This window comes from Balaenoptera physalus (assembly GCF_965194825.1).
Source record: "Balaenoptera physalus genome assembly, chromosome: 10".
Classification (NCBI taxonomy): Eukaryota; Metazoa; Chordata; class Mammalia; order Artiodactyla; family Balaenopteridae; genus Balaenoptera; species Balaenoptera physalus.
In genome coordinates this window covers 112487599-112512900 of record NC_138889.1, presented here as the reverse complement: position 1 = coordinate 112512900, position 25302 = coordinate 112487599, and the positions used below count along the sequence as shown (strand labels likewise).

Below are 25302 nucleotides of genomic sequence, written 5' to 3'. Positions count from 1 at the left end.
TTCACACTGAAGACCTGTTCTACCTCCGCTTCAACAGAAAGAATCTGGGCAGACCCCCAAAGACGTTACTTCTGTTGTAACGTCCCTTCGACACCCACAAACCCCACACTTGTGCTTGTGGCTCTTACACAAGCATGAAGCCAAAACAAACTTTACAATAAGCCACCAAGAAAAGTACAAAACTACCAGAGTCCCGATGAGTACGACGGCGCTGCTCTGGCCGCCCACGGCTATTGAAATTCAAACCACTGTACAATGAACAAAATGAAAACTTCAGTCCCCAGCGGTGGCACTGGCCACCTTGCAAGTGGTCAGTAGTCACTCGTGCCAGGGTTACTGCAGACGCAGAGCTCTCATCTTTCCAGCTGCATGTCACCTTGCTGTCACCTCTCTGCCTCCTTAGCCCTCGGGAGACAGCAGGAGTGTGGGGCCGGCCCCCTGCGGTACTGGCGCCACCAGGCTGTGCATGAAATACACAACACCTGGAGGTTCCATAAGCGGCTTGGGCCTCTTGGACACAACACGGGCCTAGGGAACACCCTGTCCGTGACCTTTCCAGCACAGACTCTTCCAACAGCCCTCAGGGACTCCCCCTTCCATGGGACAAGGGCTTGGCGGCCTAGGCTCGCCTTCCGGGATATTCAGGCCAGGGCCTCGTCACCGCCAGCCGGGTTCCTATCCCGGGAGCGCTGTGAACCAAGCGCGCTGCTATCTCGGCAGAGCTGGCGCCCGTGCATCACCTCCTCCGCGGGGCCTGCTACCAGAGTCCCAGGCGCCTGAGGGAGGAGGGGAAGCAGTTTTCCCCGCCTGCAGGCCTGTCCTCCGGCGCGGCCCCTTAGGGGAATCCGAGCGCGCCTGCAGCCCAGGGACGCGTGCCGCGCTTGGCACTCTGTGCCCAGGCCCCGGGGTCCTGACTGCACCAGGTCTGACACCCCGATGTGTGTGAGCGAGGGGGGAAGGGACGTGCGCCCCGCCCCCCCCGGGGGCTGGGCTGGGGCCTGGGGCTGCTGCCTCTCCGCGCTCGGGCGGCAGGGTCGGGGGCGGGGCCTCGGGGGCGTGGCCTCGGCGCCCTATAAGTGACGGAGTGGGGCGCGCGCCCGGCCAGAAAGCGAGCGCGCAACGGCGGCAAACACACAGGCGATTCTCGGCCCGGCCTCCACCGCCCTTCGTGCCCCCCGTCCGCGCGTCCCAGCCGCCCGCCAGGCCACCGGCCGCCCACCAGGCGCCCAGGCCCCGCGCCCGCCGCCCAGGACCGGCCCGCGCCCCGCAGGCCGCCCGCCGCCCGCGCCACCATGGGGGTGGAGGGCTGCACCAAGTGCATCAAGTACCTGCTCTTCGTCTTCAATTTCGTCTTCTGGGTGAGCCCGGAGCCGCGGGTGGGAGGGCGCTCCCCGAGCCTGGCAGGCCGCGCCCCGCTAGGCCCTGCCAAGGGGGCGCAACCGGGCCGCCAAGTTGCAGGGCCACCTGTGTGCGCCGAGCGCGTGGTGGGGGGTCCTAGGCCGGCGGGTCGTAGCGGTGGGGCTCGTCCGGGGCCACCGTGCCCCTCGAGGGCGGGGCGGGGGGCTCCAAGACGGGTTTCGGGCCTCTGCGCGTCGGGACCCAGAGCCCCGCGGCCGGGCCGGGCCGTTTGGGGACCTGGGGTCTGTTCCCGGTTGGTGATGGTGGTGGTGCGGTGGGTGCGCGCTCCGAACCCAGTACCCGGCCACTGCTCAGCCCTCCTGGCCGCTGTTTCTGGGACCACCCTGCTTCGCGGGGACTGAGGGGCTCGAGGGCGGGGCTCCAGACGCCCCGCCCCCATGAGCTCATCGGGGCCACCGCCCCTAGATGGGCGGCCCAGTGCTGTGGCGGGCGACGCACACTCTGCCAGAGTCTTGGGGACCGTCCACCCCATCCTGGGCCCAGTCCAGTTCACCCTCCTGCCTGCTGTCGCCACCCTGAGGGTCGTATGGGGGTCCGGGCCGGGGCGAAGCGCAGAGAGGAAGCGCCCAGGGCCCCGCGTGGCCCGCGTGCTGGGGTGCCTCCCCCCCCGGTGCCCCCAGCTTGTGGAGCCCCATCCTCCTCCCCCCCTCACCCGGCCTGACCTTCCAGCCCGTCCTCCCCCTGGGGCGCCGTGGAGGCTGTGAGGGGCAAGGGGCTGGGCGGGTGTTCTGAGTTGGCACAGGCAGGGAGCCTGGAGACCTGGGGTTTCCGAGACCCAGGGGTGCCGGGGCTGGGTGGATGTCCAGGTCCGGGCTTGGGAGGCCGCTTTGGAAAGAGGAGCCCACGGGTTGGACGTCTCAGGGTGCGGGAGGGTCTCCTGGGGTCTGTGGGCTGCTGGCCTGAGTTGTGTTTCCTCATCAGTCTTCACTGCTGGCCTGTGACTGATGAAGCTTTGGCTTTTGTTTCCATTTCCTGTCAGTGTTGGAATTCGGGGGGTGGAGATCTCCTTCTGGCCCGGAGAGACCAGGAATGGCTGTCGGGAGCCCCTCTCACAGCTGTGTCTGCGTCCCCTGCGGTCCCCTGGGCAGAGTGACCCGGGCCCCCTCCTGGCCCCTTCTTGCTTCTCTGCCACCCCAGGCTGCTCACCCCTTGTCACGGAGGACCAGGACAACGTCTGGTGGGTGCTTTCTTAAGTTGACACTGGGAGGGTAAACTTTTAAAAAATGGCTCCTGGAAAAGTGTGTGGGCCTGGGGACATCTGTTTGCCATCTGGACGGCCAAGGGTCCCAGGGTGGACCTCGGGGCACTGAGGTATTTGGGGTGGGGAGGGCAGGGACTGGACACGGAGTGGAGGTGTCACATCCTCCCTGCAGGGGCACCGGTGGGGGTCCTGTAGCCAGCAGCCTCTGCCCTGGGGGTGGGAGCGGTTAGGCTGTCAGGATGGGCCAGGGTGGGCCGCGCAGCCTTTGCTGAGGGGATGGTCTTGGCAAGGGGTGTCACCGGGACACCCCTCTACCAGCCCCTGAGCCAGTCCGTACCTGCAGAGCCTGGGAGGGCCCTGGTGGGAGGGGGAGGGGGGCGGAGGAAGGGGACTTAGCAGGAGTGGATTCTTGCCTTTGGACTGAGTGTAGGGGCGGGGTAAGTCCCTCCCACCTGCACATCCTGGGAGGTCTCCAGGTCAGGCTCCCCCCGCCCCCTCCTAGCTCAGCCTGGGTACCTCTGGTAATTTCCCAGGCAGCAGGGGTGGAGGCCTGACACATCCCCACCCCCACCCTGGGCCACTTTGTACTTGGGCTTAAGGAATTGTTTCTGAGGCCTCTCCCCTTCCCTCCCTCCCTGGGCATGCCCAGCAAACCAGCGGAGCATTCGTTTCCAGTGGCAGCAAGGCCCCACCCACCCATGCTGGGCAGCCCCCTGTGGTGGGATGCCACGATGAGCCAGGCGGGGTGGGGGGGTGGGGGGCGGGGCTCTCTGTGCAACCCCTCCTCCAGCATCGCTTGGCCAAGAGCATGGTGCCAGGGGTTTGGACCTCGGTGGAGTCCCCACCCTGTTGCTCTGGTCCTGGGCTTCCTCCCTGCTGAAGCGGGGGTCCTTCCCCTGGGGTTGTTGTCGGATTAGTTCAGGAAATGGGTGTTGGGCGTGGTGGCTGGTAGGGAAGACCACATTCCTTGGCCAATGTAGGCAGTGTCTTGGGGAAGGGGCTTAGACGCCTGGGTGCCTGGGAGGCCCCCGCAGGGTCCAGTGGGTGAGGGAGGGCCCCTGGTGCCCAGCCCCACCCACTCACCGTGCACCCAGCCACAGTGCAGTAAGGGGGTGCTGGGGGTGGGAGCTGGGTCAAGAGGTTGAGGATGGGTGTCTGGACTTGGATCTAGGCTTTTTTTTTTTGGCTGTGTTGGGTCTTCATTGCTGTGAGCGGGCTTTCTCTGGTTGTGGCGAGACGGGGCTACTCTTCGTTGCGGTGTGCGGGCTTCTCATTGCAGTGGCTTCTCTTGTTGTGGAGCACGGGCTCTAGGCGTGTGGGCTTCAGTAGTTGTGGCTCGCGGGCTCAGTAGTTGTGGCTCACGGGCTCTAGAGCGCAGGCTCAGTAGTCGTGGCGCATGGGCTTAGTTGCTCCGCAGCACGTGGGATCTTCCCGGACCAGGGCTCGAACCCGTGTCCCCTGCATTGGCTGGCGGATTCTCAACCACTGTGCCACCAGGATCTGGGCAGGATCCAGTCCCTGGATCTGGGCACTTTTTAAAGTTTCATTTCGAGAGTAAAGCCTTCCCCCGTGGGCGGCAGCATCAGAGGCAGGCTGGCATGCTGTCTAAGAAGGAGCCGGTCACCATGCACGCCCACACACCCCAGCACACACACTTGCTGTCCCACCTCTCCGCGCCAGACCCTGGGGCCCAGGCTGTGTGCACTCAGCATGCCTGACCCCGGCCTGCTTTGGGGCCCCCTGGCCAGGCGGGCCCAGAGGTATGAGGTGGGGACACGGCAGGAGGAAGAGCAGCAGCCCGGCCCGAGCTGCGGAGACGGTGCAGACGCTCCGCCAAGGGCATGGAATTCCTGCCGGTGGGGTGGCCCGGGAGCTTCCTGGCGAGGTGACTGGGGCTCAAGGCCTGCTGCTGGAGCAGCTCAGGATGAGCAGAGGCGCCTGCCGCTGCTTCCTTGCTCGCCCCACTCGAGTGGGCGACCTGGGGCGACCTGGGGCGGGCGAACGCCCTGTGTGAGCCCTGCTTGCCTCATCTGTGAAATGGGTGTGATCATAGCCTCTCCTGCCTGGGCCTGGCAGCTCCTCCAGCCGAATGCAGTCAGGGCCTCCTTCCAGAGGTAGCAGGGGCAGGGCGGCCAGACCTGGCTGGGAGTGGGGCTGATGGGCAGCCCTGCTAACTGGCTTTTTAAAGCTTCTTGCTTCCGGACAGCACATGGCTGTCTATCACTTAGTGGTTCTGTCTTCTTCCTTCTCGGAGAGGGGACGTGACCCCGGCAGGCTCTGGCTGGGGGCAGGGATTTCCTGTTCCTGGTTTCAGTGGGAGGGCAAGTGGGCTCCCCTGGTGCCCCCGGGCGTCTGGCTGCCACGCTTTGGGGAAACGGCTGTTGGGCCAGGCCCTGCTGAGAAGAGGAAATCTGTGGTCTGTGCCCAGGACAGGCTGGCCCCAGGGAGAGTGTCTGGGCGTTACGGGGTGCAGAGCTGGAGCCAGAAGCGGGGAGCCTGGGACCCTGGCCGGCTCTGCTCCAGTGCCGATGCGGTGCCCACCCTGTGGGGTTCCCACCCCCACCCCGAGCTCAGTGTGCCTCCAGGAATTGAGTTCACCCCCAATCCCTAACTCATACTGCTTCCAAGTCCAGACAGGGAGATGGGTCCCCCAAAGCACCCCCGTCCCATACAATCTACCCCCCCCACCCCCCCGCCTTCATTTCAGCGCCTGAAACCCCACGACAGGGAAGAGCCATGAAAATCAATAAGGTGTAGAGTCCGGGCACCCGTGGGAGGGGCGGACGTCACCTTTGCACTTGTGCAGCGTTTTGGAGAGGGCCCCAGGTAGGGGTGGGGGAGAAATGCGGGGACCCTGGCTCTGCCCACCCCCCGAGACGCAGGCTGGGCCCGCAGCCCGGGCTGGGGGTTTCCGCCTTGCAGGCAGCACACCCCCGTGGCCGGGACTCCTGATGCTGCGCGGAGCACCAAGCTCACTTCGAATCGGCCCTTTCCAGGTGTCCTGCAGGTGTGGTGTGACCCAGCACACCTCCTTCCAGAGCCTCTGGGCTTCAGTGCCCCTCCCCCGCCCCCATACTTTGTACTGTGGGGCCTGGCCTAAGCCCCTCCTTCCAATGGCAGAGCAGGTGCTGCTTCACGCAAGACCACCTGGGGCTCCAGGTGGGCCCCCAGGTGCTGGGGGAATCCTCACAGGCGGGCAGGGGTCCTGGCCCCAGGGGCGGCCGATCAGCTGGCAGTAGGTCTCCCTTCGCCGGCCGGCCACCAGCGCGTGGTCGCAGGGGTGCCTGTGGGCGCGTAGCCGCCCTCCCTGGGCTCGAGGGCTGCGGGGCTGGGCGGGCAGGGAGGCACCTTAGAGCTGGGGCTCGGTGCGTGGTGGGGGAGGGTGCTGCGGGCAGGGTGGTCGAGAGCCCAGCCGTGGGGGGCCGAACTCCACAGAGGCCTGGGGAGCAGGCAGCCGCCTTGCCGTCTTCTTTGAAGCCATGCCCCTTCCGACTTGGGAAACTTGGTGCTTCCCCTGCCCCCAGTTACTGGGGGAACGGGATGATTGTGGAGAAGGTGAAGGACAGGAAACTGGGACCATGCGGGGTGGGTGGGTGGGCGGCCCCCTGGCATCCCGAGCCGTCACACGGGAATCTTCTGTACCAACTCCCACACGCAGGCCGGCCTGGGTCATAACTCTCCCTCGGGGAACGTCTAACGGCGCCCTGTAACCCGCCTTACCTGTCACATCACCTGCAGCTGGGCGTTGAGTTCGGTAGCCAGCAGCCAGCTCCTGGCGGGGATGTGGAGGTCAGGCCGTGACCCCGGGGCTGCAGGGGAACAGAAGGAAGGACCCCGGGCCGCCCGCCTTCCTGGTCTCCAGTCCCGGGTGCTGGGAGGCCTGAGCCCCAGAGCTTGACGGCATTGGTCTCGGGGGTGCCCGGCGGGCTTGGGAAGCACCCTGTGCAGTCCTGCGGCCCCCGGAGCTCACGGGGAGGCTCCCTCTCACACGGCCCAGGCCCCCTCTGCTCCGCGTCCCGGGGCTCGGCCGCCCGCCTGCTGGACGAACAGTCTTCCCCTCTGTCCCCGAGATAACAGCTCGGGCGCACACGAAGCCCCACTCCCCTGTGCCAGGCGGGCACTGGGCTGGAGCCATGCCCTTTGCCTCCAGCTGGCCCGCTGGAGCGATAAGGAGACCGAGGTCCCAAGTGCCCACACGAGGAAGTGGTGGAGGCGGACTGGAAACCAGGGCCGGTCCTTCAGCCACTGTGGCTCGCGGCCGGCATGGCTCCAGGCAGGGCCGGGGCAGCCCCAAGGGCGGGTGGCTGTGCCTGGGTTTGCGCGGGGAGCACGTGGCAGCCAGAGAACCCCACCTGCCCCGGGGCCCCTCCACTCACCTCTGGCCCCTGCCTGGGCCCACCCACCTCCTGTCTTCCTCCCAGCGTTTGCCCAGCCTACCCAGATCCTCCTTGTCGGATGTGTGCGCCCCGCTGCAGCCCCTCGAGTGCCCTTTGCTGTCAGGTGGCTGGGACGTCTGTGTCCACACGCCCCTCGCTGCAGGGGCTGAGGGGACAGAGGGACATCCCACAGGAAGGGCCCTTTCAGCCAGTGGGGTGGGTGTGGGGCCGGGGAGCAGGCCGCTTCCCGGCCTCCCCGCCTGCAGTGGGTGGTAGGTAGGCTCGGGGACGGGCCCAGGAAGCAGCCGGGCCCTGCGGGTTCCCCAGGCCCACTCTGCTGTGCCCGGAGAGGTGGCAGCGTGTCCTCGGGGGCCTGCACTGCCCTCCCGGTGACAAGGGGCTCCTGCATCCCGCAGCTGGTGGGGCCCAGGAGGGCCAGTGTCCTCTTCCGCCCCCGCAGCTATTCTTAGAGGCCAGTCCAGGCGGCTTCCTGACATCGAGGGGCCTGGAGAGTGGTTTCCGCTTCCTGGCTGAGGCGAGGGTCCCTGCTCCTCTCTCTGTACTTCCTTTCCGCCTTGAGCTGGGTGGCCGTGTTCCCGGAGGGCGCGACAGGGCCGTAGGGTCGCTGCCCACCCCCCGGGAAGGCTGAGTCGGGCCCCGCGTCACCCTGTTCTCATGGTGGGTGGAGATGGAGGGTCCGCCTTCAGGGACCCAGGTCCCCGCCCAGCCCAAGGGTGGTGGCTTCTGCCCCCACTGACCCTCCACATCCCATCCTCAAAGGGTCTTTGCTGCACCCCTCTCCTCTGACTTATCCCGGTGTCTGCAAGGGCGTTTCCTGCCTGTGGCCTTCACTGCCCTCCTGGGGAGGGTCTCCAGGCCCCCAGGACCTCCTGGTTGCCGAACTGCATGGGCACTTCGTGGCACATTTTCCCAGCAAGAGTGTGCACCCCTTGCGGTGGTGGGTTAGGGAGCAGAGCGGCTCAGAGCCAAGGCCCTTCCCGGGTCACGACGGAGCTGCCCGCTCTATCATCTGTCTCTGAGAGCATCAGCGCTGCTAATTAAGGGAGCACGTTGATGCGTGGGTGTCCCTGTCACTCCTGGAACGCGTGGGCAGGACTTGGGGTGACCACTGGGCCAGCACGTGTGGGTGGGGAGGGGTGGAAGACAGATCCCAGCTCAGCTCCCACTCAGGGCCTGGCAGGAGCCGGGGGTTGGGGGGGGGAAGGTTGCCCCAGGCCTGCCCGGGCAGCACCCACTCCTACGCCCTTCCAGCTGCTTCTTGGAAACGCAGACAGGCCGGGCAGGAACCCAGTGTACTTGGCAGCCCCCCCGCCTCCCCTTTTTAGTTGACGCTGTTATTTATTAATTCTCGGAAAGGAGGAAGAAAGAAACAGAAACTGCATCTTTCATAGGATTACAAACAGTCCGTGCCGTCCCCTGGTGTGGAGCCCTTCAGTAATCCCAACAGCTTAGGGGCTCCTTCCTGAGCTGCTCGCCAGCCCCACCCGAGCCGGAGCATCTCAGGGTGCAGGAGCAGGTGGCAGTGGCACTTCTGCCAGGCCAGCTAGCAGGAGAGAGGGAGGGGGTGAGTGACGATGTGTCAGACTCTGCCACTGATCAGCCTGCCCGGAAACTCCTGAGGGTGGCCACAGTAACTGCCAGCGCCGTCGAACGCTCTCTCTATACGGTGGCATCATCTGAGCGCTCTGCGTATGTCAGCTTGTATACTTTTATTTTATTTTTTGAATTTTATTTTGTTTATTTTTTATACAGCAGGTTCTTATTAGTTATCTATTTTATACACATCAGTGTCTACATGTCAATCCCGATCTCCCAATTCATCCCACCACCACCCCACCCCCCCTTCCACTTTCCCCCCTTGGTGTCCATACGTTTGTTCTCTACGTCTGTGTCTCTATTTCTGCCCTGCAAACCGGTTCATCTGTACCATTTTTCTAGGTTCCACATATATGCGTTAATATACGATATTTGTTTTTTTCTTTCTGACTTAACTTCACTCTGTATGACAGTCTCTAGATCCATCCACGTCTCTGCAAATGACCCAATTTCGTTCCTTTTTATGGCTGAGTAATATTCCATTGTATAAATGTACCACATCTTTTCAGCTTGTGTACTTTTAGTTCCTCATTATACACACAAGGATATTGGAGGCACAAAGGTGCCGAGATGGTCCTGAGATGACCCAGCAGCCAGAGGCTCTGGGGGCCCTTGGCTGCCACACTCTGATTCCCACCCAATGCGAGGACTGAGTGCTTTCCGTTAAGTCTGCACTCTGTTTTATAGCGGGCATAAGTGTTCCTTAGTTTATCCAGTCCCTTCTTTGACCCTAAAACCTCAGTTCTGTGGACAGGACTTCAGCGTTTCCAGATGTTTGCTGTTGGCCGCTAGAAGCCTGGGGGTCCTCACCTTGGTGGACGGTTGGCATGAAGACAGCAGGCTGGATCCTTTGGGACCAGAAGAAACATTTACCCCTAAAGCCTTTGCTGCTTAGAAGTTCAGTGGACGGGGATTTGGGTGTGTGGGGTTTTTTAAACAGCTTTGTTTGACATAGCGTCAACTGCACATTTAAAATGTACAGCTTGGTAGGTTTTGACGTAAGGAGGGACCTGTGAGACCTAGAGAGTGGTCCACCAGGAGAGTGAATGTATCCATCACCCCCAGAGGTGTCCCCGGGGCCTTGGGATCCCTCCTCCCCGTCCCAGGCCACCCGCTGGCCTGTCATCTGTGCCTGTGATCGGCATTTCCTGTACTTTTTATATGAACGGAATCGGAAGGTGGTGGTTTTTCCTCTTGGTCTGTTTCTGATGATCCGCGGGATTATCTGGAGATTCACTCTGGTGGTTGTGTCAGTAGTTCCAGTAGTTTCTTCCTTTCCCCTGCTGGTGGGTATCCACCCACTGACCGCTTGAAGGACATCGGCTTGTCCCCGGTTTGGGGGTGTTACCAGGAAAGCTGCTGGCACGTTTGTGTGGGCACGAGCTTCCACCCCCCCCTGGGGCAGTACTGGGGGTGCAGGGGCTGGGCGCATGGCGGGTGGAGGGGTGGAGAACGTCCCGAGGACCCGAGCTCTGCCTCCTGTGTCCCCGCTGCTCCCCACCCTCGCCTGGGGGTCTTCTCACTTCAGCCCATCCCATAGGAGCTTGGGGGTGTCTCACTGTGGTTTGATTTGCATCTCCCTGTGACCAATGACTCTTGCGTGTCTTTCCATGCGTTTATCTGCTGTGCACATTTCTTCTTTGGTGACGTGTCCAATTTTTTTTTTTTTTTGCCCGTTTTTAAAAAATCGGTTGTTTTGTTTTCTTGTCGTTAGAGTTTTGCAAGTTCTTTATAAATTTTGGATACGGGTCCTTTGTTAGCCATTTGCAAGCCCCGGTCTGTGGGTTATCTATCTTTTGAAGGGCAGGCTTCTTTCAGACCTCTGCTGCTTCTGGGACCCCTGCCCTGCCCTGGGCACCCCCTCCCTGCAGAGGCACGGGTCCACCCCACCCTCTGCCCTTTCTCACGGCCTGGGTGGGGGGATTGGGGGGGGGATTCGCACTGCTGCCTTTGCCCTTCCTCTGTAGGTGACCTTAGGTGAATGCCCATCCCACCCCCCGAAACTGGGGGTGGTCACTGCCACCATTGCCTTCAGCCAGGCCCACCCCAGCGGGTCTGTGCGGGGCCTGGAATGACTGAGGACCGGCTGAGGAGGGTGCACTTAAGCACCAGGCTCTCCCCTGCCTGGAGGCAGGACTGCCTTCCCTGTTAACCCTTCAGAAGGGGGGCTGGAGCCACAGGGGAGCCTGGAGGCTGCTGTACCCCCTCCGCCCCTGCCCCCCGCACATCCTGGGGCCTGCAGTGGAAAGCCCTTCCCGAGACAGGAGAGCTGGGGACTTTGCCTGCCACCTCACGGTTAGCATCTGGGTGCTGGGATAAGCATCACCCTCACAGCACTTCTGTCAGGACCAAGTGCCCTAGATGGGCTTGTCCCCTTGGCTTCTGGGGTGAGGGGCTGCATGGGGAAGATGGGGGTGGTCCCAGCCCAGCCAGGGGGGCGGGAGGCGCCACTCCACGCTCAGCTCTCCTTACCGACGGGGATACTGAGGCTGAGTCAGGGTTTTCGGCCAGGCCTCTCTGACTGCAAGGGAGGCCCAGGACAGGGCTCCCCCTGCCCCACCCCCTCCGTCCTGGAACGTCTCACAAAGCGGTCTCTGGACCACAGTTTCAAAACAGAATAAGTGGCGGTTTCTAGCCAGAGTTACCACGGCAACCCTCAGCCTCACCACTGTCTCCCCTGGAGCTGCAGATGGCAGCCAGCTCGGGGAGAGCCAGAGGGGCAGGACTCCCTCCGGAGCCTACCTGCCCCGTCGCCGCCCTCCCCCTGCCCACGTCCCGGGCCCTCCCCCCCACTTGTGGGTGTGACAGGCACCCGGAGCAGCCACGGGACTCCGGGAGTTCGGGAGTTCGGCATTGCCCTCCCAGGGGTGCGCAGGGCCCGGGTGCCCCGGAGGGACCTGCCGGTCCCGCTGCATGTGCTCCGGGAAGGGGGAGAGCAAGCGTGCTGCCCTGGGTGTGGGGAGTGGAGTCCCTACTTGAAAGATTGGAAGACGGGGCAGAGAGGGTGCCATCCCTCCCCGGGGGGCGGTGTCGACAGCACCACCTTCAGGGGCAGCCCAGCTGCTGCCGGGCACCGACGGTCCCAGCAGTACCCACCAGCCTTATCGTCCCCGGAGCCCAGCGTAGGAGGGCCTGGGCCGCGGCCGCGGGGCTCCTGGCCTCCCCGCCCCCCATCAGCGCCCTAGCGTCACCTGCCTGGAGATCCCTGGAGATGCTTGGGGCTTTCCTTGGGGCAGCCCCTGGTGCTGGGGCTTCGAGTCTCACACGCTCTACTGAGCCTGTCTCGGGGCCGCGCTCCCTGGCCAGGGCCTTGGGGGCAGGCACTGGGCCGGCCAGGTGGTCTTCTTGGGGTCCGCTTTTTGGTTTCTCTTCCTCATTGGACACGTAGCTGGCGGTCTGTGTAGGAGCTGGTGCTCGTAGCTCCGGGGACAGTTGCTGCCTCGGGGAGGAGGCCGGGGTGTGGGGGGCAGCCCGGGCGCTTGCCTGGGTGGGTCAGATGCTCAGGCGTGGGCCTGCTGGGCCTGGTCTGGGCTCACCCTCAAGGACAGACGCCACCTGGCACTGAGCCACTGTGCTCGCAGGGGCATGAGTCAGCCGGAAGCCCGCGCCCCCCCATGCCAGGCTCTGAGCAGAGCCCCCTTTCCTGCCCGCCGCTCAGCGCAGCCTCCGTCTCGCGGTCTCTCTGGCGAGTACAGTGAGCTCCCTTGCTCCCCCGGCTGTTTCCCGTCTCCGCGACGGCAGGGAGTTACCCCACAAAGCCCCGGCCCTCTGGCTTCCCGGCTGCCACCGGCCCCAGCAGCCTCTGCCAACCACACCAGGGCCCCAGTGGCATCAAGTGCCCACCCCCTCCCTGTCCTGGCAGCAAAGATGGGGCTCCCGGACGAGCTCGGGACTCTTGGGGCAGTGCCACGCCCTGGAGGAGGGCCCAGCGTTCCCTGGGGTGCTCGGGGTCTGGCCAGATTTAGCAGATAAAGTACAGGTCATCAGTTAAACTTCCGCTTCAGATAAACAGTGAATACTTTTTTGGTATAAGTATGTTCCATGCAGTGTTTGGGACACACTTATACTAAAGCAGTGTTTGTTGTCTGTCTGAATGCAGATTAACCAGGTGTCCTGCATCTTATCTGGCAACCTGTCTGGGAGTCTCACTCCAGTGGTGCTGGCGGGAGGGTCGGGGACCAGCCACATGGTCCCCCATGCCCAGGCCCCCCGGGGCATCTTGACAACCAAGGCAGCAAATCAGACATTTGGAGCCAGCGGCGGCCCAGACCCCAGGGGCTAGTGAGGCTAGCCCTTCACGCAGACCCAGCAGACAGGAGGGTTCGGCACCCTCTTCTGTGTGTGTGTAGTGTGGTGGATTCTCGCTCACCACTGCTGGGCTCTGGGCCACCAGTGACACCATGCCCTGCTCTTTCCCCAGCTGGCTGGAGGTGTGATCCTAGGCGTGGCCCTGTGGCTTCGCCATGACCCTCAGACCACCAACCTCCTCTACCTGGAGCTCGGAGACAGGCCCGCACCCAACACCTTCTACGTAGGTAAGTGGCAGAGGATGGGCTGAGGAGCCCCGGCCAGCTCTGGGCTGGGGGCCGGCAGGAACGGGCCACTGGAGTGTGTGATCATAAGCTCAGTAAGGCCTCAGACAGGCTGTCAGGGAGGGCTTCCAGGAGGAAGCAGGGGCTGAGCTAGCTCAGCGGGGCTGGCTTCTTGCTGGGGCAGGGAGGAGGCCGGCCAGGAAGGGCTCTTGGGGCCAGAGGGTGAGGCGGAGCCAGAGAGCAGGTGGGGTTATGTCAGCCTGGGGGCCTTGAGGGTCCCCTCCGGAGTTGGTGGTGCCTGCCTGGGCCGGGGTTGCTCCCAGGGAGAGCTGGAACTGGGGGCGGGGTGTGTGTGGCTTTTTGGGACCCCACCAGATCACCTCTGGGGGGCGGGCAGGAGCAGGAGAGCGGCAGCTGGGTGGGGCGGGGGCAGAGGGACATTCGGGAGGCCCGACACAGGGGCGTTGCTGGGCAGCACAGAGGTCCCTTCCAGTGGGGGGGACCAGGAATGTCTAGTGGCGCTGAGACTGGGCCGCGCCTGCCCCCTTCCCCTGCGCTCCCCTGTGTCATATGGTGGGTGTTTCAGGGGAGGCTTCCTGGGAGGGTGGGGCTGGAGCCCGGAGCCCCCCGGGATGGAGACTCGGGGCCTGCGTGACTCAGCCCTGCAGCCACACCTATAGCCGCCGTGTGAGGCTGCGAGTCTGCCTCCTGGGTGCCCGTGGCGGCCCCTTGGGGGCGTCCGTCAGGCTGGGGGGCGGGGGGCTTGGGCCAGCGGCCGCCGGGGTGGGGGTGGGAGTGCCGGAGGGGTGGGAGGGGAGAAGGGGTGCCCCCTGCCTCCTGCTGAGGCCCCGCCTCCCCCCATCAGGGAAGGTGGGGCCTGGCCCTTGTGGAGCTCTGGGAGTGTTTGTTGAGATGCTTCTGTCCTTTAAAGGACTGGCTCCTGGGCCGGCCCTCTCGCTCCCGCAGAGCAGGGGGCCTTCGGGGCTCAGGGCGCCCTGAGGGGCCAGCAGCCACCCCGCGGCCTGGCGCGCGCCCTCCGTCCTGTGTGGACCCCGCACGCGGGACACACGCTCCGCTGCTGAAGCGGGAGTGGCCCACACGCTCACCGTCCCGCCCGGGGCCGTGGGGCTGCCTGCCCCCTCCCTGCCCGTGGCCGTCTGGGGCTGTGGCTCCCAGGGCCAGCCGTCCCGGGGAGGGTCCCGAGCCCTCTTCCGCAGGTTCCTGGGCTCCCCCCGCTCTGTGGGGCCCCTCACAGGTCTGAGTCTCAGGAGGAGAGGGTGAGGCCGCCCCCCGAGAGGGCACGAGGGGTGCGTGACCCGGGGCCCCCGCACACGTGCCAGGCCCCCTCAGAAGCAAGGCAGTCAGCTGGGCCCACACGTCTGAGGACGCAGGAGTGTCCTCTGGGCCCTCGAGGGGGGTTTCTCTCCCGCGGGGCTCCTCCCAGGCCTCTCCTTTCCGTCTCGGAGCCCCCACGGGGGTCTGAGCCAGCACGTGCCCGGGCCTTCTGTCCCAGTGTGGGAAGGGCTGCTGCCACCTCTGCATCCCCACCTCTGGGACCCTGGGTGCAGTGGGTGTGGGCTCTGCCAGTGGCAGAGTTGAACCGGCCCCAGGGCGAGCAGTCTGGGAAGGGGTCCCTCCCAAATTGCTGGGGACGGGGCCGCCAGCCTCGTGGCTGGGGCGGCTCCTGCTCTCAGCCCAGCGTCTGGCCCAGCAGGCGGGAGAGGAGCTGAAAGCTCCCCTGCTTCAGGCCAGGATGGGGCAGGAGTGGCAACGGGCTGCAGACTTGGGTTAGGGACACAGTCCGGGCCAGGCGCTCAGACGTCTGGGGGGACCTTGGCGGGAGAATGGAGGCGTCGGGGCTGTGCTCAGGCTCTGGCGGGGAAGTGGTCCCACGGGAGAGGCTCGTCGTGGGGGCAAGGCTGGCGTTGGAGCAGGTGTCCCCCCCGTCCACTCACTGGGGGCCGCACGTCACCTGGGGCCTGACCCTGGCTTCTCCTGGCTCTGGAGAATCCTGCCCTTGGGGAAGCAGTGCTGGCTGCTGGACCACCCGGCAGGCTGGGTGCCAGCCCCTGGGCCTTCTGCTGTGTCCCCGTGGGCGGGGGCCTCTCAGAGCCCCTCTGGCCACAGAGTTCCTGCCCACCCAGGGCCGGCCTTCTGGAGCCTCTTGCTGGCTCCGATGCAGACTGGGCCTGCCAGGGAGGTGGGGGAGCAGATGTGGGCCCTGACAAGAGCTCTTTGTCCAATGCCAGGCAGCGGGGGTGGATGAGCTGGGCTCGCTCAGCACCCCGGGCAATGCTGCAGGGCCCAGGAGGGTCCCGGACCTCACTGGCCAGAACCAGGCCGTGGGCTCTAGGTGGAAGCCCGGCAACGTGGGGGGCTTGGGGCTGGGCCTGGGGGGGTGGGGTGGGTCGGGTACCGCCTCTGGGTCTCCCAGACTATCGCAGGACCCTCCAGAGCCCCGAACGCCAAGGTGCCCCTCCCTGGCGCCCTGTGCCATCTCGCTGAACCTCAGGTAGTGATGTGGGGATGGGGGTCTCAGGACCTGAGCAGAGGACACCTGGCTCAAGGGTGCTGTGCCCGAGTGAGGCGCTCCCAAGGGCAGGCCTGGCGGGAGGCTCCGTCTGGCCAGAGGGGAGGCCCCGTGTGCTTTCTGAGCCCAGCAGTGGGTCCTGGCCCCCAGGCTCCTTCTCCAAAGCCTGGCCAGGCAGGGGCGACGGGCCCTTGGCACCGGAGCCCTGGGACCCATTGTCCCAGCACTGTGGAGGGGGGCTCGGGCTGCCTGCCCGCCGCGTAACCACGGCGACTGGGGGGTGGGCCCAGGTCTGCTGGCAGGACTAGGGTTGTGGGAGGTCCTTGGAGAGACGTGGTCCGCGTTTCAAGGGGCACGGGCCCCGCCTGGGTGAACTGTGGACGCGGAGAAGGACCGCATGACCAGCAGTGGGTGCTGGGCAGGCCAGGGGGGCAGACTGACCCCGTGGGCCATGCTCGAGCTGTCCCAGCCGCCAGGCCTCTGCGTCCAGCAGGCTCCGGCCCCCAGGGTCAGGGCCTCAGAAGCCGGGTAGAGCCCCCTCCTCTGAGCAGAGCAGCCGGACTCGAGCCCCCGCCTGAGAGGGCACAAGTGAAGTGGGGTCGCCAGACCCCTGGGCTCACCTCCACCCCACCCCACGGGCCAGCAGCTGGGTCCTCTGTGCCAAGACGGGGGTGATCCTCCACGGCGCCCCCAAGTCCCGGAGACTGCGGGGACCAGAGTGGGTCCGGGTTGTGGCGTTGCACTGAGTTCTCTGAACACTCACCACGGGCCGTTCGGTCCTGGCCTCGGCAACGCCGGTCTCCATCCATGTCACAGAGGAGGAAACTGAGGCCTGGAGAGGGGCCCACACGGCCCCGCCGGGCTGCCAAGCCCCTGCAGCTCCTCTCCAAGCCACCGGGCATCTGACGTCTTCCCAGCAGGGCGGGCGTCAGCGCCTGGCGGCCCCTCCAGAGTCCTGGGCAGTGGGGTGTATGTACGCAGCCGGGGAGGAGGGCTTCCGGGGGCGCTGGGGCCTCTGGGACGTCGGGGCATCGGGGTGTCTGTCTGTCCCGCCTCCTTGGGCTGCCAGGGCGCTGAGGGCAGCCGTCTGTCCCCTGCAGGCATCTACATCCTCATCGCCGTGGGCGCTGTGATGATGTTTGTCGGGTTCCTGGGCTGCTACGGAGCCATCCAGGAGTCCCAGTGCTTGCTGGGGACGGTAAGGCCCTGGGCCGGGGCTGGGCTGAGGGTGAGGGCTGCGGGGCCGGCCGGGGGCAGAACCGGGAGCTCCGGTGGAGACGGAACGCCTTCAGTCCCCGATGTGGAGCTTGGTGCCCCCCCTTGCCAGTCTGGCCCTGCGGACCTCCCCCAGAATGCCAGCTCTCTGGTTTCCCCGATCGGGTCTCAAATTCCTCCGAGGTGGACTGCCGTTACGTCTAGTTCTTTGTCTAGTTCCTACTGAGTTCCAAAGTTGCTTTTTCTCTTTCTTCCTTCTTAAAAAAAGCCACAGATATAATAGGGAGTGAGTCCCGGTCCCAGTGCCAGAGCCAGCCTCAGGTGGCCCTGGGCATGTCACCCACCGACGGACGGGAAGTGGAGGCCTGGCTGTGCTGCCCAGGGCCTGGCGTCTGGGAGACGCGGGCTGCAGGAGGCTGTGCCTGTGTCTCCGGTGGGCGAGCCCAGGCGCACCACGGCGACCCCCTTCCCATGGGCTTTGCCTCCCTGCCCTTTCCAACCCGCCCAGAACCAACCGTGTCCTCCCCTCCCACACCCACCCCATCCTGTGGAGCCCGGTCCCTCGGCGATGATGAGAACATTGGCATCTCGCTGCCGGGCCGAGTCCTAGATTCTGCTTCTCGGCTCCACGCCTCTCATCCCCTGTCGGGTCTTGGGTGGGTGGATACCAGCGGCCACCCCACACACGCCGGTCGGTCACTGGGGCCTCAGGAAGCCCCGGGCCCTCTCTGGCCGGCTCTGACCTCCTCTCTCTGCCCTCCCCTCCCCTTTTCAGTTCTTCACCTGCCTGGTGATCCTCTTTGCCTGTGAAGTGGCCGCCGGCATCTGGGGTTTTGTCAACAAGGACCAGGTGAGCCAGTGTCCGTGGGGAGGGGCAGGGGGGCTGCTGGTGGGGAGGGAGGAGGGGCTCAGGCTGCGGTGGGGGGGGGTCAGATTGCAGGGTGCTTTGGGAGGGCTCTTCCCGGTAGGAAGCCCACAGAGGGCTTTCTGGAAGAGGCAGCATGGCGACCGAGTGGAAGGCAGGGTCACCTCTAGGGCTCGGTGGCGGGCAGGTCTGTCCTGGGAGTGATACCTTCCGGGAGAGCCAGGCGAGGGCACGTCTCGGGGGGGACAGTCCCGCTGTGCTGTGACCGCCTCCCTCCCCAGATCGCCAAGGACGTGAAGCAGTTCTACGACCAGGCCTTGCAGCAGGCCATCATGGACGATGACGCCAACAATGCCAAGGCCGTGGTGAAGACCTTCCACGAGACGGTGCGGGGGGCGGGGGGGCGGGGAGGGCGTCCGGGGGGACTGGGGGACCAGGGGAGAGGCGGGGGCCGGGGAGGGCGTCCGGGGGGACTGGGGGACCAGGGGAGAGGCGGGGGCCGGGGAGGGCGTCCGGGGGGACTGGGGAACCAGGGGAGAGGCGGGGGCCGGGGAGGGCGTCCAGGGGGCCGGGGACCAGGGGAGAGGCGGGGGCCGGGGAGGGCGTCCGGGGGACTGGGGGACCAGGGGAGAGGCGGGGGCCGGGGAGGGCGTCCAGGGGGGCTGGGGGACCAGGGGAGAGGCGGGGGCGGGGGAGGGCGTCCAGGGGGGCTGGGGGGAGGCGGGGAGGGCGTCCGGGGGGCTGGGGGGAGGCGGGGAGGGCGTCCGGGGGGCCGGGGGAGAGGCGGGGGCCGGGGAGGGCGTCCAGGGGGACTGGGGGGAGGCGGGGAGGGCGTCCGGGGGGGCTGGGGGGAGGCGGGGAGGGCGTCCGGGGGGCCGGGGGAGAGGCGGGGGCCGGGGAGGGCGTCCAGGGGGACTGGGGGGAGGCGGGGAGGGCGTCCGGGGGGCCGGGGGACCAGGGGAGAGGCGGGGGTCAGGGAGGGCGTCCGGAGGGCCGGGGGTTTTGTCCTCTCAGTGAGACCTCAGCCAGGAGCGGGAGGGGCATTGGGACCTGGGGAGATTCTGAGGGACCTGGGGGTCCCAGGTGGGAACTAGATGAGCCAAGGCAGCTGGGGTGCAGGGGTCTCTGCGCAGCACAGCTGAGTGCGAGGAGGGGGCGGAGTGGGCCGCTGGGCTCCGTTCTCCCCCTGGAGGGGACCCGCCCAGCCCCCCGCCCCCACGCCTGGCCGGCGCAGCTCCTGGGGCCTCTGTAGCCTGCGGACCGCGTGTCCAGGGCTGACGGCGGGCGCCCTCCATCTCTGCAGCTTAACTGCTGTGGCTCCAACGCGCTGACCACAGTGACCACCTCCGTGTTCAAGAACAGCCTGTGTCCCTCGGGCGGCAACGTCGTCAGCAACTTGCTAAAGGTGTGTGCTGATGGGTGGGGCCTCCCAGGGTGGGCCGGGGCCTGCTGCCTCCCCCATTTGGCTGCCACCCCTGGTGGGTCCTGGGCGGTGGCTGGCCCTCTCAGGGCTCCCGCTGGCAAGGGCAAGGACACGGCCATACTGGGCAGTCCTGTGGCTGGAGTTGGGGCTGCTCTGCCTGGGGGCTGAGGCCAGATTTTTGCTGCCGGCCGGCCTATGGGGAGGCGAGTCTCTGGCCCAGGTTCCCGATGGGGAAGCCCTCCGAACCTGGCATGGAGGCGCCCTGACCTCCCGGGTCAGCCCCGTCGTGGGTGCTTCCCAATCTCTGAGTGCAAGAGGGCGCACACGGCACACTCGCCATTTCCGTGTTTGTTTAAAACGGATGTGAGTTAAAACCTGGCAGAGACCAGGCCCTGTTCACACCTCCGCTGAGGGGTCCTGGGGGGCAGGGCTGTGCCCCTCTGTGCTCCTTCTGCAATGCCCCTGGGCTGCGGCCTCGCCGGGGGCTGAGGACGGGCACCTCTGACTGCTCTCTGGCCGCCCCCGCAGGAGGACTGCCACGGGAAGATCGACGAGCTCTTCTCGGGGAAGCTGTACCTCATCGGCATCGCCGCCATCGTGGTGGCTGTGATCATGGTGAGTGGGGCGGGCCGGGCGTCTGCTCAGGGCCCCCCCACGGGTCTCCGGGTGCTGACCCACCTGCCCACCCGCACCCCCTTCTCCGCAGATCTTCGAGATGATCCTGAGCATGGTGCTCTGCTGTGGCATCCGGAACAGCTCGGTGTACTGAGGCTGAGGCCGCAGGGAGGGCCGCTGGGACCCCTGCAGTGCCCCCAGAGTGACCCGGACACTTCTGAGAAGGGGCCGTCACCACCTGTGTATATAACCTCCTGGTATCACTGCTACACTTATCAGCCTTTTTACTTTTGAGGTTTTGTTCTTGTCCTGTAGTTCCCTGTTGCTTTCGGGGCTGATGTCACCTGTAGGTGGCACGTGAGTGGCCCTGGGGACTGCAGGGCAGGGGCCCCCTCTGCTTTTGGGGCTGCTCGGGGGCGCTGCTTGCTCAGCCGGGCTTCTCCTCGGGGCCATGAAGGGCCGTCCGGCTGAGCTGCGCCCTCCTATCCACCCGTCCCCATGGGTGGCACATGCTCAGCCTTTTTTAATCCTTGTTCCTTTCCGGCCACCTGTCTCTAGAGCCGGGTCCACGAGCAGCCTTATGCCTTCAACGCACCTCTCCTTTCTAACGCGTCACCTTCGATTGTAATTACATCTTGAAAGTCATTCAATAAAGAAGGAAAAATCAGGCATGCTACCACAATGTCCGGCCCCTTCCTGTGCCCGTGGTGTCTGAGACCCAGGGGCAGCCCGAGGGGCCGAGGAGCCTGGCGCAGGCGGTGCTCAGCTCTTTGGACCTCGCTGGGCCCAGGCTGTGCCGCCGACCCTCTTGGTGGGTGTCTGTGGGGCGCCCAGAAGGACTCCGCGGAGGGCATGCCCCTTTGTTGGGCCTTGTGCCACCTGGAGCAGCCCCCACCCGGCCCTCCCTCCCACCCCCATTCCTTGTGCACCACTGCCCAGCAGGGTCTGTGCGGGGCAGGCAGGTGGCCCAAGAATGTGGTACAGGATGTGGGGACCCTGCAAGACTCGCCGCCCTCCTGAGGGCCAGCTCAGGAGGATGGACACACTGCTCCCTCCCAAGGGTCTGAGGGGCTCTTCTCTGACCTTCTAGTTGCTTGCAGACGTCCCATCAAGGGGCTGGGTGGCCACATCTTGCAGGGGCTGGAGGGCAAGGCCTCAGCCACTACCTGGGGGAGCCTACCTGGCCCACCACCGTGGACTGAGGCCCAGCCACCTCTTGGGTAGGCTGCTGCCCCCAGCGGGAATGCTGGGTGATGTCACCATGAGCTGCATGCAGGTACCCCCCTGCATGTACATTAACTTGACCTCTTGAGACAACAAGTCCCTGGCTGGGATTCATACGTCAAGGGCTCCCTGGGACCTACTTGGGGGGCTGATTTTGGAAACTAACCCCAGCCCTGCATTGGGGGTCACAGGGCCTCAGCGGGCCTGCCCTTCCACAGTCCAGGGGGGTGCTGGTGGGTTGGGAAAACTGGATGGCCCAAGGAACCCACTCCTTTTTACTTCTCCCTGTGCTGCGAAGCCCTGGGAACGTCCTGGCCGAGGCCTGGGTGTCACCCCTGCTAGCTGCGGTGTGAACTAGCTGCCTGCGGTGGCCTGGATTCTGCGTTCCTGGTGAGGCCCTGCATGGGGGCGGCCTTAGGGATGATCAGAACAGGTCCTGTTTCCCCTCTGGGTCCCTGGGCTAGGCCGCAGCATGGCCTGAACGCTGGATTCTCGGGGTGCAGCCCTGGGCGAGGGAGAGCGCTCTGGCCGGCCAGCAGGTGAGGCGCCAGCAGGGAAAGGGCGCCGGCCGCCTGGGCCCCGGGCCGAGGTACGTGCGGCCCGTCCAGGGGAGACCGGGATCTGCCCTGCGCTTTGGGGCAGAAATAACCAGCCAGGCCATCGGCCATCGGCAGGAATAGGTAAGGGCGCCTCTCCCAGGAGGGCTGCCGCACGGCGGGCCCGGGCAGTCGGGAGGTTGGGACGAGCGGGCAACGTGGGACACGCCCAGCTGCCCGGCTCCCGGAACCCACGAGGGTGTGGTCGGCCGCTCCAGGCCAGGACCGGAAGTGCCCGGGAACGACGCCGCACGCGTCGACGCACTTCCGGTCCTCGTGGCTTCCGGCAAGTGGGGCTGCGGCCCCGGGAACGCGGCGCTGGCCGTTAGCCCTCGAGCATTTTGGGAGTCGTAGTTCGGCTTCCCAGCCTCCCTCCTGGCCTTAGTCAATTCCGGTCTCTTCGCGAGAGAGCGCCGTTTCCGGGAGCGAAGACAGCGAATGCGCAGAGACCACACTCCCGATAGGCCTCGGGAGTAGCGGCCCAGTGACTTGTGGGAGATGTAGTTCTTCAGGCGCGGAAGCCGCGGCCGTCGGCCGGCAGAGGACTCAGTTTCCCAGAGGGCCGAGCGCGGCGCAAGATGGAGGCAGCCAGGCCGCGGTGAGCCGGTAGGTTTGTGGTGGGGAGGACGGTGCCGCTGGGCGGTCGGGCTTCGGGAGGCCGCCGTCCGCAGTCCGCTGCGCCGAGCAGGGAGACCCTCGTGAGGCCCGGACCCTTGGCCCATCCACGCGAGTTGGCCCCAGAACTTAAGCCCCCGACACGGAGAGCCTGCTGGGCACGGGCCGAGGCCCTGGGCGCGTGGAGTGGAGAAAGTCAAGGGTCCGCCTCCCAGGGGAGCGAGACAACCGGCAAAGACGCCAGTGTTCCCTGGGACCTGGCCTGCCCGGACCCCGGCCCTGAGAAAACCCCGAGCCCCCCAGGCCCTCAGCCTGTACTCAGTCCTGCCCTGCGCTGAGCTCGGGAAGTTCTCAGAGAACTCAGAGACGCAGACCTCGCATTCTCTATCTTGGGGCGCGATCCCCGTCTCTCCGCGGCGTGTCCCACTCACCACGGGCGTTCCCGCGATTTCAGGGGACGGGGTTGCAAATTTAGGAAGCCGGAGTCAGGTTGGAACTCCAGCTTTGCCTGCAACATACTGTATGACGGGCAAATTCTCTCCCCGCTCCGGTCCTGCCAGCTCTAAAACAGACACCATTGGCGTTTACTTCGTGTCCCTTTCCTGGAGTTGTGCCTTCAATTTGTGAGTCACGCGAGGCCCAGAGGAATGGAGATCTTGCCTGTGTTTGATCTGGTGCCGGGCACTCAGAGCCACTCCTGGTCTGCCTGGCCTTGTCCTCGGTGGGTGCACGAGCAACGGGTCACCGTGGGCGAGGGAGGCTTGGTGGGAGGAGGGAGTTGGTGGACGGAGGGCTGTGCGGAGGGTGAGACTGGGCTGTCCTCCGAGCCTGCAAACAAGCTTCAGGGTGCCTGGTGACACTGGAACACTAACCAGGTGTTGGCAGCGCTTCTCTGCTCAGCTGGGAGAGTGAGGGGTGTGCGGAGGAGCACAGGATAAATGCCCCAGGAGCTGTGGGGCTGGCCTCTGCGGAGCAGGGCCGCTCCGGCTTCCCGAGCGCTTGGCCCGCAGATGCCAAGGATGTGTCCGCAGACTCCTGGAGCTCCAGGGCGTCTCACAGCGGCCAGGAGCACACCTCCTCCCCACGGAGCAGGCAGGCGCCCGGCCTTTGTGGAGTACTCGCTGTCTGCCACGCACCACGCACCGTGCTTGGCCGAGAGAGGGAGTGCAGAGCAGAGGTCGCTCTTGGCCCCGGGTTCAAGCCTTGGCTGGCTGCTTAGACCCCCCTGCAGCAGGCCTCCTAGTGGCTTTAGTCAGACTGGCTGGAGAGGATTGAATGAGGTGACACGTCAGAAGGACCGGCTCCTGGGCCTGGCTGTGTCAGGGGCTCCGTAAACCCAGGCCCACTCCCGGGGTGGTGGCTCTACTCCAGCATGTCTGCTGTTTGGTCTGAGGCTGCCTCTCCCTCCCTGCCCTCAGCCAGCCGCTGAGCCGCTGAGCAGAGCCGTGCCTGGGGGGGGGCCTTTGCGACCAAGAACCTTCTCCAGCGCTCGGCCCACCAGCCGTCCAGCACAGGCGCCCAGCAGCCAGGGAGGTAAGAGGAGGGCTTTCGGGGTTGGGGGGCCTGGCCGTTCCTCCTTGGACGCAGCTCTTCCTGCTCATCCTTCCCCGGGGTGGTGGGTCTGCAGGAGGGATTTGTTCTGAGCTGGTGGTGTCCCCAGTGACCGACTCCCTGGGCTGCTTTGGTGCAGGTGTGGCGTGGCTGGGGGACACATGGCTGAGGCGGGGGACGGCCAGCACTTCCTTGGCTCCGGGGGCGACGCTCTGCCTCCCGACCCCGTCTGCCTCAGCGACTCGGACTCCGACCTCAGCCTACCCGATGATGCTGAGGTGGAAGCTCTGTCTCCAGGGGCGCCACCCGGGGAGGCCCTGGGGGATTCGGGCCCCGATGAGCCCCCTTCGCCCCCCAGGCGCTTCCCCACAGCGGCGGTGCAGCCCTTCCACCTGAGAGGCACGAGCCCCACCTTCTCCCAGCGCAGCCACGACATCTTCGACGGCCTGGAGCGGGCAGCCAGGCGGGCTCCGCCCTCTGCGGCCCCAGCCGGCCCTGGCGACAGTGGGGGCTTCCGGCAGCCGCCGACACTCTCCAGCCCGCCTCCAGCGGGGGGCCCGAGCAGGGCCACTCGGAATCCCGCTCCCCTGAGGGTGCCCCCCGTCCCTGACTACGTGGCCCACCCCGAGCGCTGGACCAAGTACAGCCTGGAGGACGTGGCTGAGGTCAGCAAACAGAGCAACCGGGCCGCCGCCCTGGCCTTCCTGGGCCCCCAGAGCCTGGCCGCCCCCAGCGACTACGTGCCCTCCTTCAACCAGGACCCCTCCAGCTGTGGGGAGGGCCGGCTCATCTTCACTAAACCGGTCCGAACCGGCGAGGCCCGGCTTGAGAAGAGGAGGGTCCCGAGGAAGGCAGGGGAGCCGGGTGGGGGCACCCGTGGGATCCCGGGAGCGGCGGGGGGCGAGGGCCCCGTGGAGCTGGCCCACCTGGCCAGGCCCGGGAGCCCGGAGGCCGAGGAGTGGAGCAGACCCCGGGGGGGCCTGCAGGAGGTGGGTGCACCCGAGGGGGAGGCCCACGTGGGGTCTGGGGCCAGCGCCCTGCCGGTGGAGACGGTGGGCTTCCACAGCAGCAAGAAGCGGAGCAGGGGCCAATTCCGGAGCAAGGGCAGCAGCCCCGAGGCCCCAGGCGCGGAGGTCTGAGTGGGGAGACTGCCTGGCCTCCTGCCTGCCCTGGCTGAGCTGGAGGGACGGCCACCACTGTCCCCCCGGGGTGGCTTCAGGGGTGGCGCAGGCTCGGGGCCCCACCCCCAGGGAAGGGAGCCAGCGGGCTGCCTGTCGGCACCAGCGGCCAGGGCAGAGACCTTGCTGAGGGTGTGCGCCAGGGGATGGCGGAAGCCCTGACCCACCTCGTGCCCAGGGGGACAGTAAAAGCTCTGGGTGTTCCTCAGGCTCCGTGTCTCTTTGTCACCCCCCCTCCGCCCAGGACTGTGGCCAGGGCCCTCTCTTCTCTCCAGACACCCCATCACCCTGTTCCCACATTGGAGCCTCCCAGCTTAGCGTCAGGGGGTTCTGAAGGTTTTTAAA

At 66.0% G+C, this 25302-nt stretch overlaps 2 protein-coding genes across 4 annotated transcripts; both read left to right on the top strand.

Moving 5' to 3' along the window:
- Nucleotides 1-1088: 1088 nt before the first annotated feature.
- On the top strand, nucleotides 1089-20469 carry CD81 (CD81 molecule). Of its 2 annotated transcripts, none has more exons than XM_082477732.1 (8): nucleotides 1089-1358; nucleotides 13034-13148; nucleotides 16776-16873; nucleotides 17666-17740; nucleotides 18037-18141; nucleotides 19059-19160; nucleotides 19707-19793; nucleotides 19885-20469. In XM_082477732.1, the coding sequence occupies exons 1-8, from the start codon at nucleotides 1293-1295 to the stop codon at nucleotides 19945-19947; spliced, it is 711 nt and encodes a 236-aa protein (XP_082333858.1). In that variant the 5' UTR covers nucleotides 1089-1292; the 3' UTR covers nucleotides 19948-20469. The 2 variants fall into 2 exon arrangements, with proteins under 2 accessions (XP_082333858.1, XP_082333859.1); XM_082477733.1 differs by lacking the exon at nucleotides 1089-1358 and adding an exon at nucleotides 2415-2596.
- A 287-nt stretch (nucleotides 20470-20756) lies between these two features.
- TSSC4 (tumor suppressing subtransferable candidate 4) lies at nucleotides 20757-25161 on the top strand. Of its 2 annotated transcripts, XM_082477730.1 has the most exons (4): nucleotides 20757-22219; nucleotides 22789-22949; nucleotides 23647-23761; nucleotides 23919-25161. In XM_082477730.1, exon 4 carries the CDS (start codon nucleotides 23941-23943, stop codon nucleotides 24916-24918), a length of 978 nt encoding a protein of 325 aa, XP_082333856.1. In that variant the 5' UTR covers nucleotides 20757-22219; nucleotides 22789-22949; nucleotides 23647-23761; nucleotides 23919-23940; the 3' UTR covers nucleotides 24919-25161. The 2 variants fall into 2 exon arrangements, with proteins under 2 accessions (XP_082333856.1, XP_082333857.1); XM_082477731.1 differs by lacking the exon at nucleotides 22789-22949.
- The last annotated feature ends 141 nt before the right edge of the window (nucleotides 25162-25302 follow it).

Excerpts from the sequence above, each read along its gene's own strand:
- CD81 (XM_082477732.1), top strand. The coding sequence starts at position 1,293 with ATGGGGGTGGAGGGCTGCACCAAGTGCATCAAGTACCTGCTCTTCGTC. Across the intron at positions 19,161-19,706 it reads TCGTCAGCAACTTGCTAAAG|GAGGACTGCCACGGGAAGAT; the intron begins GTGTGTGCTGAT and ends CCGCCCCCGCAG. Across the intron at positions 19,794-19,884 it reads TCGTGGTGGCTGTGATCATG|ATCTTCGAGATGATCCTGAG; the intron begins GTGAGTGGGGCG and ends CCTTCTCCGCAG.
- TSSC4 (XM_082477731.1), top strand. The coding sequence starts at position 23,941 with ATGGCTGAGGCGGGGGACGGCCAGCACTTCCTTGGCTCCGGGGGCGAC.